Source organism: Monopterus albus, unplaced genomic scaffold (genome assembly GCF_001952655.1).
Source record: "Monopterus albus unplaced genomic scaffold, M_albus_1.0 scaffold131.1, whole genome shotgun sequence".
NCBI classification, from domain to species: Eukaryota; Metazoa; Chordata; class Actinopteri; order Synbranchiformes; family Synbranchidae; genus Monopterus; species Monopterus albus.
This window is the reverse complement of record NW_018128011.1, coordinates 659,377-672,312: the sequence shown is the minus strand read 5'-3', so window position 1 is coordinate 672,312 and position 12,936 is coordinate 659,377. Positions and strand designations below refer to the sequence as shown.

The window sequence follows — 12,936 nt, the reverse complement described above, 5'->3', positions numbered from 1 at the left end:
AAATTTCTAGGTGTCATGGTTGATGACAAATTCTCCTGGAAATCTCATATCAGATATGTTCAGCACAAAATAGCAAAGAATATATCGATATTGGCAAGGGTTAGATATATCTTGGACGGGAAAGCACTACGTATTTTGTATTCTTCATTGATTTTACCATACTTAGAGTATGGCGTTGAAAACTGTGGAAATACATACAAAAGCTCACTTCAACCATTGTATATATTACAAAAAAGAGCGATAAGAATTGTGCATAAGATGGGGTATAGGGATCACACCAATGTAGCTTTCATACAGTCTAAATTGTTTAAATTTTTTGATTTAGTGGGATATAAGACTGCTGTGTTTATGTATAAAGCCAGGAACAATTTATTACCTGGTGGAATTCAAAAACTATTTAATGAAAGGGAAGGGGGATACAATTTAAGGGGTCAGTTAAATTTAAAAATTCATGCTATACGTACAACCAAAAAAAGATTTTGTATTTCCATAAGTGGGGTAAAACTATGGAACAATTTAAGTGTGGACATAAAAAATAGTAATAGAATTGACGAGTTTAAACATAAATATAAAGGTATGTGTCAATCAAGATATATGCAAGAACAGGTTTAATGATTAAATAGATGGAACATTGTGGGTTTGGTGTATGAATGTTAACACTTTGTAATAATTTTTTAGTATATTACTTGTGTGGTGTAGAAGATAATTATTTAAGAATGTAATCATGTAAGAATGTTAACACTCTTATAATTTTTTAGTATATTACTTGTGTGGTGTAGAAGACAATTATTTATGTAGAGATACTGCTTGCAAACCAATGATGGTAAGATGATGTCATGGGGTAGGACTGGATAAGTCTGACTTCTTCCTACTCCATTCAAGCATGTTCTAGGTATAAGCAAATTGATAATGGATTAGCATTTGTGGATATGTGTAAAATTATGTGTGTTGACATATCAACTGTCTTTACATGCTTGAAAGAATAAATCAAATCAAATCAAATCAAAGGTCACTTTTTCCTGTGGGAATGAGGGTCCACACTGTACATATCCAACATGTAAGCCCCCCCACCCCACCCCAGTCATTAACACCAGTGAAGAATGAGGAGAGGGGACAGGAAACAACGCTCCAGCCACATTGATTGCTGGTAGCAAACTTATTGCAACAAAAAAATTCACCCGGCAGGACCGAAACTCACTTGCACTGGCTGGAGCTCTCCACCTGTCCATGAGGAGGTTTGTGGATATTTTACAGGAGGATTTACAGCAGGAGGAGATATCCTTGAGCATTTTTAACATGTTTTTTTCCTTCTTCTTTCTTTAATCACCTCTGATCTGAAGCCTCTGCCAGGTGCCACTTGTTTCTGGGTTCAGTTTGATTCCCTTCTTGTTCCTGGTCAGATTCTTGTTTTATTTCACCTGAAGTCAGTGTTTTTCTGTCCTTAGTTTCCTTTCCAGATCTACTCTTCCATTCCGGTCCAGGGTTTTAATAAATTCAGATCCTGGCAAAACCCTTGTTGAATCCATTGAGCTTCAGCTTTCAATGTGAGTAAACAACTAAAAGTTACAATTTTATTAAAGCCCCAATAACTTGGTTTTAAATCTGAACTATTTCTTCAGAACAATAATAATTAAAAATTTGGGGGAGAAATAATTACTATTTTCTAGTAAAAAAAAAAAAAACTCATCAGGACTGTCAGTGTAAATGTCTCGTTTAAATAATCATGTTCATGTAATACCCCACATAATATGAAGCAAAAACCTTAGAATGTTTTGATACTAAAAAGAAAAGGTGAGATTCAGCAAGAGATTTTCCAGGTTTCTAAATTTAAAAGACCAACCAGGACCCAGATCCAAAACAGAACCAGCTATGATAGTCAACCCTGTGACTTCCCTCCACACACTCCCATTAGTTTTGATAATTAAGGGATAGACCAATTTTTGATTGATGGTTAATTTAAGACCTAAATATTTAGTCTGTCTTTTACATGAGATAATCTCACTTTCTCTGCATTTAAAAGTTCTTACTCTCAGCACTTTCTATTTTTTCATATTTATTTAAAAATTATTGCTTTTGCAGTATTGATTCAAATATTTGGTATTGCACCCTTTATCTTGTTTTATAAACCGCTTTGAGGTGCTTCAGTGCATAACACTTGCTTAACCAATAAAACTTATCACATTATTATTATTAAACCATGAGTTTGAAATAAACAAGTGCATAAAATGTCCATATTTATGAGCTAGGCCAGCTCATTTACTATGTTGTTCATACTGTATGTCTGAGTGACCAAGTAAAAAAAAAAAAGGAAGAAAGTTTTATTGTATATGACCAATATCAAATCATAAAAATACAATTTAAAATAATACAGTCAAGCACACTGTATTTATCAAAAAACAAAACTAACCTGAGTCATGTTCTCCCAATTATGATGCGTCATATTAATATTGTCAGTTTCCCATAATTATGATTAGCCTAATTGTGGTGTACACATCCTATAATTATGAAATCTTCTAAACTTGTACAATATACAGGTGAAGTCAGAGGTTAACACACACACACACACACACACACACACACACACACACACACACACACACACACCTTAGCCAAATACATTTAAACTCAGTTTTACACAACTCCTGACATTTAATCTTATAAACCAGGACTTCTCAAAGTCTGGTACTGTGGTCCAGATCTGGAGGTGTTTTTCCACTAGACTTGAATTTTTGTCTCAGACTGCCTTAAACTTGAATGTACACTCACTGACCACTTTATTAGGTACACCTGTACAATTGTATGCAGTACTTCCACCTTAACATCTGTGTTTTTAGGAAGCTCAAAATGTTTCAGTTTTTGGTGAAAATGTCATATATAAATCAAATTATACATTTATTATTGAGGTCATAGTTAAAGGTGGTGTTGTACTGGACTACATTATATCTAGAAGTATCTATTTTTGTCCTCCTAGTTATATACATGAGAGGGTCAGAATATAATAAATATAACATAACAAAACATAATATATTAGTAATATTATTAACATTAATAATATGTAATATAACATATATTGTAGTCCCAGTACAACACCACCTTTAACTATGGCCTCAACAGTTCTGCCCACAAATTTCCTATTGGATTGAGGACAGGGCTTTATGATGGCCACTCCAACACCTTGACTTTGTTGTCCTTAAGCCATTTTGCCACAACTTTGTAAGTCTGCTTGGGATCATTGTCCATTTCGAAGACCTTTTGTGACCAAGCTTTAACTTCATGACTGATGTCTTGAGATGCTGCTTCAATATATCCACATAATCTTCCTTCCTCTTGATGCCATATATTTTGTGAATTGCCCCAGTCTCTCCTGCAACAAAGCACCCCCACAACATGATGCTGCCACCCCCATACTTTATGGTTGGGATGGTGGTCTTCAGGTTATAAGTCTCCCCATTTTTCATCCAGACATAACAATGGTCATTATGGCCAAACAGCTACATTTTTGTTTCATCAGATGAGAGGGCATTTCTCCAAAAAGACAGATGTTTGTCCTCATGTGCAGCTGCAAACTATAATTTGCCTTTTTGTGGTGGTCTTGGAGCAGTGGGTTCTTCCCTGCTGTTGTCCTGAGATTGATTTGTACTGTTCAGACCAAAGTATGTTCCTGAGTGATATGATGGCTGCGTTGTCCCATGGTGTTTATACTTGCATGGTATTGTTTGTACAGATGAATGTGGTACCTTCAGGTGTTTGGAAATTGCTCGCAAGGATGAACCAGACTTGTGGAGGTCCTGGCTGATTTTTGATTTTTCCATGATGTCAAACAAAAAGGGACTAATTTTGAAAGTAAGCCTTAAACTACATCCACAGCTGCACCTCCTATTGACTCAAATGATGTCAATTAGCCAATCAGAAGCTTCTAAAGCCATGACATCATTTTCTGGAATTTTCCAAGCTGTTTAAAGGCAGTCAACTGAGTGTATGTAAACCTCTGACCCACTGGAATTGTCATATAGTGAATTATAAGTGAAACAACCCATCTGTAAACAATTTCTTGTGCCATGCATACCAGTATGCACCAGTACGCAATACCAGCACCTCTCCATTGTACTCTTTTGCATATCATCACTTTTTCTTGCGTACCTGCACTTACAAACTGCTGGTACTGCACAGTGGACAAGAGCAGACGACAGGAGTGGGGGCAGTGACAAAAAGCTGCAGTCAAGATGGACAGTGTAGGAGCTTTCTGCCAGCTACTGTATGGTGTGGGAGCCAGAGGGCGTTGGCGCATCCAAACTGAGCTGCACCAGAAGTAACGAATGTTTACTTTGAACAGAGGCAATATTCATGCCCTGAGGCAAAATTCATGCACTGAAGAAACATCTAATATGATATCGCACACATCTTAAAGACCCTGTGACGTGGGCCTTTTGACTTTACCTGCTGTCAATAATGTATAAATAAACATGATTATAATTATTAGTAGTATTTTTACAATGTGTAAATTTTAGTTAAACCTATATTTGTTATTTGGCCAATTAGGGGTACCACAACCTGTAAAGACACCTCTTCAAGCACTGAAGATATAGAAGTCATACAGTAATTATGAGAGCCTGCCTCAGGTGCCTCTTTTCTCAATGAATGCCATGCACCCCTGTGTCGTAGCATTAGTAGTAATAATAAAGTATATTAATAAAAATATTACTAATAGAAAATGGATATTTTGTGTGTGCATCACTGTGTTATTATACAAGAAGCTGTAATTAAAAATGAGCTTCCTGTTCTGTTTGGTTTAATCAGTACTGTTTTATATTTATTTAAGAATCTAAAATTGGCCTATCCCTATTTATTGTACCGTGTACCATTTGTTTGCTTCATTCAGATTTTCAGCTCTTTCAGAAGAGTCTGAGGATTTTATTTGCATTTTTAAAAAACTGTTTCACTATTTTTCAGGCTCTGGTTCTTGTCTGGTATCAGGTCTGTGAATCCTCCTCAGGTTTTGCTCTAAGGTTTTTGAACCTGTTCTGGTTTTGTTCAGCTTTTCTTGCAATCTGTTTGTATCCTATGATGACCCTGTGTCTGGTATGAATGCAGCCCAGGTGACCTGCTGAGTTTCGGCCCTGTTCAGGGCCAGTTCCTGGGATGTTGGGTCCGGATGTGGCTGTGAAGGCGGGTGGCTGAGGAGAACCTCTTGTCACACTCTAAGCAACATAGCGCCAAGGTGGTGCTGACTGGCAGAGACGAGGAGGATGGCATGTCAGTAGGGTTTTCACTGATGTGAGTCTGACGGTGAGCCTTCAGAAGTGACATCCGACTGAACCTCCGCCCACACTCCTCACACTCTGACCAAACCCTTCGCCTCTTTTTCTGTAGACAAATAGAGAGGCAAGAATGGGCTAGGGATGGGACAATATATCAAAATGCAATATATCGCGACACAAAAACGTCACGATATGTATCGTTTTGTCCGGTGATATATATCGTGTGGTCTCCGTTAGGGATGGGTGATGGGACAATGCAATCATCCATCACCGATGGCTGACAGGCATCACGATGGTGGCTCACCAGAATCGTTTAATTTCCACCCCCGCCGGCTGCACAGCAGCATCAGTGACAACCACAGTCTTGGTAGCAAAGCTCAGTGTAGAAATCATAGCAGCTTCTGTCGATCATTGCTGTTTCTGGTTAAAACAGCAACCTGCGGGGTCATATCAGCTGTGGCTAACTCTTGTTATCTCTGTGACAGAGATTACTTTCAGGGGCTACACTAAACAGAATGATGTAAACACTTACCAAAACCTTCCAATAATTTTAATTATAATTTTTAAAGAACTTGATGTCCCTTAAGATTGAACTGCTAACATTTTTCCAATTCCAAGTTTTCTGATAATAAAATGTATGTTATTCCATTGCAGGATCAAAACAGCAAGTTGACTGACAAAAATGTAATCGCCAAAAATTTTGATAATGCATTAACCATCTGTCAGTCAAAAATACCAATAATTCTCTCAAATGTAAAGAATCATTAAATGCTTTCCTGAAATGACTACACCTGTATGATTTTTAGACATCCTTTACCTGTTTAATCAAAATATAGTCACTAGCTCAACTCATTAAATTCAGAGTGATACAGCTAAAACCTTTGTTTGAGAGTCCTCCCTTACCTTCCTCCCTTTGTCCTCCTCCTCCTCCTCCTCGTCCTCATCGCCCTCTTCCTCCATTTCCCTGGCTGTAACAGGCGACGGACAGGTCTGACCAGGCAGTCCAATGTCCTCCTGGCGGTCGCTCGCGCCGTTGGTCGCCAGAGTGGCTAGCGTTTCTTTGATGGCAGCGTCCTCATTGTCCTCCTCCAGCAGCTGAGATGGCAGAGTCAAGAGACGGTGAAGCATGGAGGCCGAGGAGTGATGACCTGAAGACCCTGGACAGAGGGAGAGATAAAGGGAAGAGAAAAGTCAGAACTGGAACAAGAAAACAACAGGCCCCGTGTTGATTAACCTAAAAATAAGACTACAGAAGTGTCTACTGTAAAGTGGCAACTGAAAAGTGTGTGCAATAAGTGACTTCCTTTTAAGAGGATTTTTATTTTTATCTTTCAAAGTCCAAAACTTGACTTGACCAGGTTAATAAATTATCATAAATGCTTTAAATCATTTTTTAGATAGACTCAGAGGAATTACAATTCCTCTGTGTAAGCCGACACCAACTTTTTTTTCCGCTCATCCCTTATGACACAAGCATGGAAAGGTTGCGCAAGGTTCATCCACCACGTCTTCAGTCATTCAATTCACACCCATTAAAAGAGTTTACAGTAAACTCCCCCTTGCTAGACAGGGTGTACATAATTTCCTACCCCATTTTTGCCGTGTCCTCTGATCCATCAAGGAGCATGCCGCAAAATCCGGCTGCTTTCAGTTTTTCATTCAGTTCTGAATTGGCTGCCTGTGCATTGCCCCCCATTTATAAATGTGCATGTTTTGCATATTATCACATTCAGTAACCTATGGGCTATGGGTAAACATCCATGTTCATCTGATCACCACCTAACAATGACAAATTTCTCTGACTAATCGGTAGTCTGCATTGTTTACATGTCACCATTTGGCATCACCGCAGATTGCTGGGAACCTCAGTGGAGGTGCTACTAATAATAGTACCAGGTACCTGGGACTATCCCCAACATTTGACTCATAGCAAAACAAATAAGGTGAGAAGAGTCAAGTCGAGTTGAGCTGATACCAGGCGGTGGAAAGGGGGCTAAAGTGAAACTTCCAAGTCAAGTACTATGCACATGACTTAAAAACTTAAGGCAGCCAAATTTTGGGATGTGCTCTGTGACAGTGCACAGGACACAGCATAGCATCTAGCAAAGTCGAGTTTACCTCCCTGGTCTTTAGTGGTCGTTTGTTTGGAGCCATTGTACTCCCTGCAGCCACTTCTCAGCAAATACTCTTATATTCAGGGCAGGCATTTCTTTGCAGGTGGGCGAACACCAAAGTAATTATTTAATGTGTCTTGCTTCTTGGACATTTTGATGAACTGATAGGAATCCTAAAAACAGAGAAACACAATGTAGTTGCAATGTAACTTTGTACTGGCTCTGCTAATTTAGGAAAACAATGTAGTTGGCAACAGCAACACATCAGTCAATACTAACTTTTATCTGTTTCTAAAAACTATCTTGCTTCTTTAACATAGAATCTTCCATTCATTCTTGATTTTAACCATGTGGCCACATTAGTTGTGTGCACCCTTGGCTATAAATGCTGTGGTACAGTATGCGGCTTTGGATTATAATCTGTACTTGTTATTTCCTCCCTTACCTGTGGGGCTAAGTGGGGCCCCAGGTGAGGGTCCAGCGGAGGTGTTGGTTCCTCCCCTGGCATTCCCCAGACTCTCTGCAGGGCCTTCATCATCAGGAGAAAACACTTCCATGTCTTCCAGAGGAGTCCAACGGGGGTAGGGAGGAGGGGGAAGTCTCCAAGGTCACAGAAGGGGCTGACAGGGGCTCAACCTGCTCCACCCCTCGCTCACCCAGACCCTGCCCAGCACCCCCACCTCCCTCTCCTCCTCCTCTCCCAGGGAGTTCTTTGATCTCCCAGATGTCACTGCACCACTTCTGACCAAAGACTTTGTCCAGGATTGGAACCCAATCTTGAGAGACCGAGAGGACAGGGGGATGCTCCGGGTCTGGCATAATGGATGGCAGGAAGGTGAGGAAGGACAGAGGACAGGGAAAGAAGAACAAGGTGAGGAAGAAGGTAATAACAAATGAAAATATGGGAGGGACAGAAATGAGCAAAAAGTAAGGCGGTAAGGAAGCAACAAAGGGAAAGGAGAGGAGGAAGAAGAGTAGACAAGAAAAAGGGATGTAAAGTAAGGATGGATATGGTGCAGGAAGGTGATAAGATAGAGGAGAATGTAAAAGAAGGCAAGGAAGGGAAAAACAAGAGATGAGAGTGAAGGGGGGAGCAAAGGGGAAGAAGGGAGAAGTACAAAAAATGGTAACAGAAAAGCAGCAAGGCAGGAGGTGGGAGGTGAGAAAAAGATTAACAAACTATGTGATTCGTGTTGATTCAAAATAAATAAATAAAAACAAAACCAAAAAAAAAAAAAATTTGATATTTTGAGAGTAATTCTTTAAAAGCTGGTGAAACACGAGCAAAACAATCCCACACAGTGTGGGAGGAAGAGGACTGACTGATGTCGTCTGGGGAAGTATAAGACACACTGGATGTCATCAGCGTGTTTCAAGTATGTGACTAATTCAGCACACACAGCATCCAGTTCTCAGATGCCCTAATCATGAGGTCCAAACGGAATCTGCAAATTCTTCTTCTTTTTTATTTATTTATTTATTTATTTTTATAGTTTTCAGTTTTCTGTGGGCACAGATTCCCTTTGGGCATGTCTGTGCAGATTCTCAGTCATCCAGGTCATAATAAACTGAAAAAACCTTAGAAAAAAATCAACTGGACTTAGATTTCTAGATCGAGAAACTATGGGCCTGCTGATCATGTGGTTTCACCATGCGCTCAAAGTGCCATCCAGAACTAGAAGTTAAAGAAGAAGTTATTTCATTCCCCACCTCATTTTCTTCACCGACAACAAAATACAAAGATGAAAACAAGACAGGTGAGACAAACTAGGAAAATGCAGGCAGAACACACAGCAAAGAAATAACTAAGACTGTTAATGTTATCTTACAATTTAGCCTTTCCTCTAAATAATCTCAGTGACCAGTATTTCAGTGACAATAAATCCAGCTTTTGAATCTGAAAATGAAAGGTTTAGCAGACACACATCAGGTGTGTGATACCTCCCTGCTCTCTACTCACCATCTCTTCGTGCCTTCTCTTTGGACACTGGGCCCTGAATGAGGTCCTCCCGGGCATCCTCAGAGCCGCTGGGAGACACCAAGATGTTCTCTGATCCTCTCCTCGGCCTGCCAGCTGCTCTGCCCTTCTCACTCCGTTCTCCCACTCCTCTCCCCCCTCTGTTGGAGCTCTTGCGCAGCCTCTCCTCCAGGAACTGGTGCTCTCTCTCCATCTTGATGATCTCCAGCAGGAGATCATCAAATGAAGCCTCGACGATCTTTGTAAGCTCACGTAGAGCAAAGTCCAAGACCTGCTCCATGACTGACTTCAGCTGGTCTGTGGTAAACAGAGAGAGAGAAAGGGGTCATTATCATCAACTCACCATCTACCAGTATTTGCTGTATTTTATTAAAGGAATAAAACATAAAGTTAAAAAAATAATGCAATCAATAATATGAAGTCTCTCGTACCAAAGTACTGATCTGATATAAATGAAAAGGAGAATTCCTGAATGTGACGTGACATCAGCTGACGTCTTATAGGGTCTGACACACAGAACCTATAAGATGTCAGCTGGGAACCCACAACACACTGCTCTGTGACATGTTTCAGGTTATGAACCAGAGCTTCAGAAACACCAGACTACTGTACAGCTGAGTAGTTAACATGCATGTTGTCATGGTAACCACAGGTCTGTGAGTCATGCAGACAATCCAGAGAGATGCCACAGGCTCTAACAACTGAATCCAGTTCAGATACGCTCCACTCTACGGGAAAGGCCAGAGAGGAGACCAAGGTCCTTTGGAGTTCATGGGACACTCCTGAGACACACCATCTATTATGAAGTGTTCTGCTGGGGCAGTAGCATCATGGCCACAGACATACATAGACTAAACAAACTGGTCAAGAGGGTCAGCTCTGTCCTGGGAAGTCTCCTTGACCCAGTGCAGGTGGTGGCTGACAGGAGGATGTTAACCAAGCTATCATCTCTGCAGGAGAATGACTCCCACCCCATGCATGAGATCCTGACTGCACTGAGCAGCTCCGTCAGTGACAGACTGCTTCACCCCAAGTGCGCGACGGAGCTCTATAACCAGCATTACTTCCAGTAGACCCCCCCAGTTGAACCCACACACTACAGACTGAAGTGCCTTGAATGCTCAGCATGTCAATATTAGTTTTACTTATTAGTATATTTACATTGTTTTTATTTAGAATACCTTGACTTGACTTTTTACCCTTGTTGCTATCCCTCTGCTGCTGTAGCTTTGCAAATTTCCCTGTTGTGGGACTAATAAAGGTTGATCTTATATGAGGTTATGTCTTTCTCTACGGTGTGTACAGGTGTGTTTTAAGGTCATGATATACTTTCATCAGTGTGGATGCATTGTGAGCGCCACTGTTCACATAATTCCGATTTCTGAATTTTCTTAAGACTTCTGACAATTTTGATTTTCTTTTTCTTTTTTTTTTACGAGAACTGTAAATGACAGCTTGCACAGACAATTTTTGTAACTTTAATTAATTAATTGATTATAATTAAATATTTAATTTTAATAAAAATAAAACACTGTATTAAAGTTTGGTTTTTTACAAACTTACAACTAAAATGGAGTACAACAGGTAACAGAAACAGAAGAATGTCTGTTACATCAGTCCTACAGAGTGCACAGCTCTTTTTCAAGTGTGTGTAGTTTGTATTTGCTGGGTTTTACCACAGGTTGGATACACTGTATGTACACATGCATTTCATGTGTAGCCAGGAGACAAGAAGCACTTGTTAAGATCAAGATTTTTGTTTTTATTGTCAATTCACTAAATGTGCAGGACATACAGAAACCTAAGATAAAATAAAAGTAGAATAAACACAGAATAAATAGAATATGAAAACTGAATTAAAGTAATAAGGATAAGTGGTACAACCTAATAGGATATGATGAACCTCAAATCCATGTGCAAACAGTGACAGCAGTGCAAATAATAACAAGAAGATCAAACTCGGCCAGGTGTAATTAATCACGTTCTGGATCACCCGTGACCAGCTGTAATGATTTCAATGTGTTCAAAATAAAACTAGTTATTCCTAGAGCATTCCAGTGCTTGGTAGTGCAACTAAAAGCAAACAAACAGTCTACTATGGGTGGCAAAGAACTTTAAAAAGATCTCAGGGACAAAATTATGGAAAGGCACAAGTCAGGACATGAGTGCAAAAGGATTTCAAAAGATTTATCTATCCTAGGAGCACAGTTAAATCTATAATTAAGAAGTGGAAGGTGTTTGTTACTACTGCAACTGTGCCGGAGTAAGGCCATCCCTCCAAACTGGACAGCAGAGTGAGGAGGAAACTGGTCAGAGAGGCTACCGAGAGGCCAATGACAACTCTGAAGGAGTTACAGGACTTCATGGCAAAGAGTGGTCATGTTGTGCATGTGACAACAATCTCACATGTGTCCCACAAGTCTGGCTCGTAAGCAGAAGCAGCAAGAACAAAAAAAAATAAATAAATAAAAATAAAAAAACTCCTCAAGAAGGGACACATTAAGTCTCATTTCAGCTTTGCCGATTATCACCTGTACAGTAACACTAACTCACACTAAATAGATGCCTAGAGTTTTTACATAACCAAAACCAGCTTAACAGGCTTTGCTGATATTATGCCCAGGTCGGTTTCCCATTCACTACGCTGGGTTCATTTTTATTGCCAAGTAACAGAAGTTAGGGTACAGAAATGGTAGAGGTTAACGTACACACTATAGGCATTTTGGGACTGCAGGAACTTTTTCATAGTACGTAGTGCTGTTGGACAAAGTACCCCCTTTTTTGTGTGTTCACACTGGAGGAACTGAGAACAATAATAGTTCAAAGAATGCCATTTTGAGGGACTTTGTTTAAGCTCCTACTGCCAAGGTAGGTACCCTCCAAGCACAACACACAACATGTTTGACATTATGAAAGATATTCTGTGCCCTCCTGCAACCATTTTTCAAATTTTGCGGTGCCTGCCCTTACACCTAGCACTGAATAGGAGTTGAGGGAGAAATAAATCATTTTGCAGTTATTGGTTAACGCAGCTTAGTGAGGAAAAGGGAGCGCTTAGTTTGATGGATGGCATCTCCCTGCTCATGCAAACATGGCAGAATCATTGTCACACAAGACTGAGATTGCACAAGGATCTAAATCACACGTAAAATAATTAATCGTGCAGCCCTACTTCAGGTATATAGTTCCTGGGGGAGCTCCCCAGTGGGATAGTCCCCATAACTGTTTGGTCAAAAAGCACCTTATCAAATCTGGACAGTTTTTGGTCCCAAGCAAAATGTGTCTGAAACACTTACGTAATAGTTGAAACGTGGGGAAAAGCAACAACAACAACAACAACAAAAAGGTGGTAATACTTTAGTACCAACCAAAATGAATCCATATCACCAAGTTTCCAAAATCAGCAATTACCAGAAAGCGGACAGATTTATAATTTTACTGACTGATTTTCTGATCACATGGTTTCTTATTGAATTAATTATTATGCCAGTTTAGGTTTTATCTAGACCACGTTCTTGTAAATAAACACACACACACACACAAATACATTTGTTGTGAAGGTATTGAAAAAGGTATTGTTCTGATA

The 12,936-nt window shown here is 39.8% G+C and overlaps 1 protein-coding gene across 1 annotated transcript; it reads right to left on the bottom strand.

The window, feature by feature from the left end:
- Positions 1-3,956: 3,956 nt before the first annotated feature.
- On the bottom strand, positions 3,957-7,949 carry LOC109967544 (zinc finger and SCAN domain-containing protein 31-like). The gene is made up of 3 exons (XM_020613199.1): positions 7,818-7,949; positions 6,162-6,415; positions 3,957-5,364 (listed from the first exon to the last, which is right to left on the bottom strand). The coding sequence occupies exons 1-3, from the start codon at positions 7,927-7,929 to the stop codon at positions 5,122-5,124; spliced, it is 609 nt and encodes a 202-aa protein (XP_020468855.1). The 5' UTR covers positions 7,930-7,949; the 3' UTR covers positions 3,957-5,121.
- Between the last annotated feature and the right edge of the window lie 4,987 nt (positions 7,950-12,936).

What these genes read in the sequence shown, in the direction of transcription:
- LOC109967544 (XM_020613199.1), bottom strand. Translation starts at nt 7,929, where the DNA reads ATGGAAGTGTTTTCTCCTGATGATGAAGGCCCTGCAGAGAGTCTGGGG. An exon ending in GGCCCCACTTAGCCCCACAG is followed by an intron (nt 6,416 to 7,817) that starts GTAAGGGAGGAA and finishes CCCTCTGTCCAG; the next exon opens with GGTCTTCAGGTCATCACTCC. An exon ending in AGGAGGACAAAGGGAGGAAG is followed by an intron (nt 5,365 to 6,161) that starts GTAAGGGAGGAC and finishes ATTTGTCTACAG; the next exon opens with AAAAAGAGGCGAAGGGTTTG.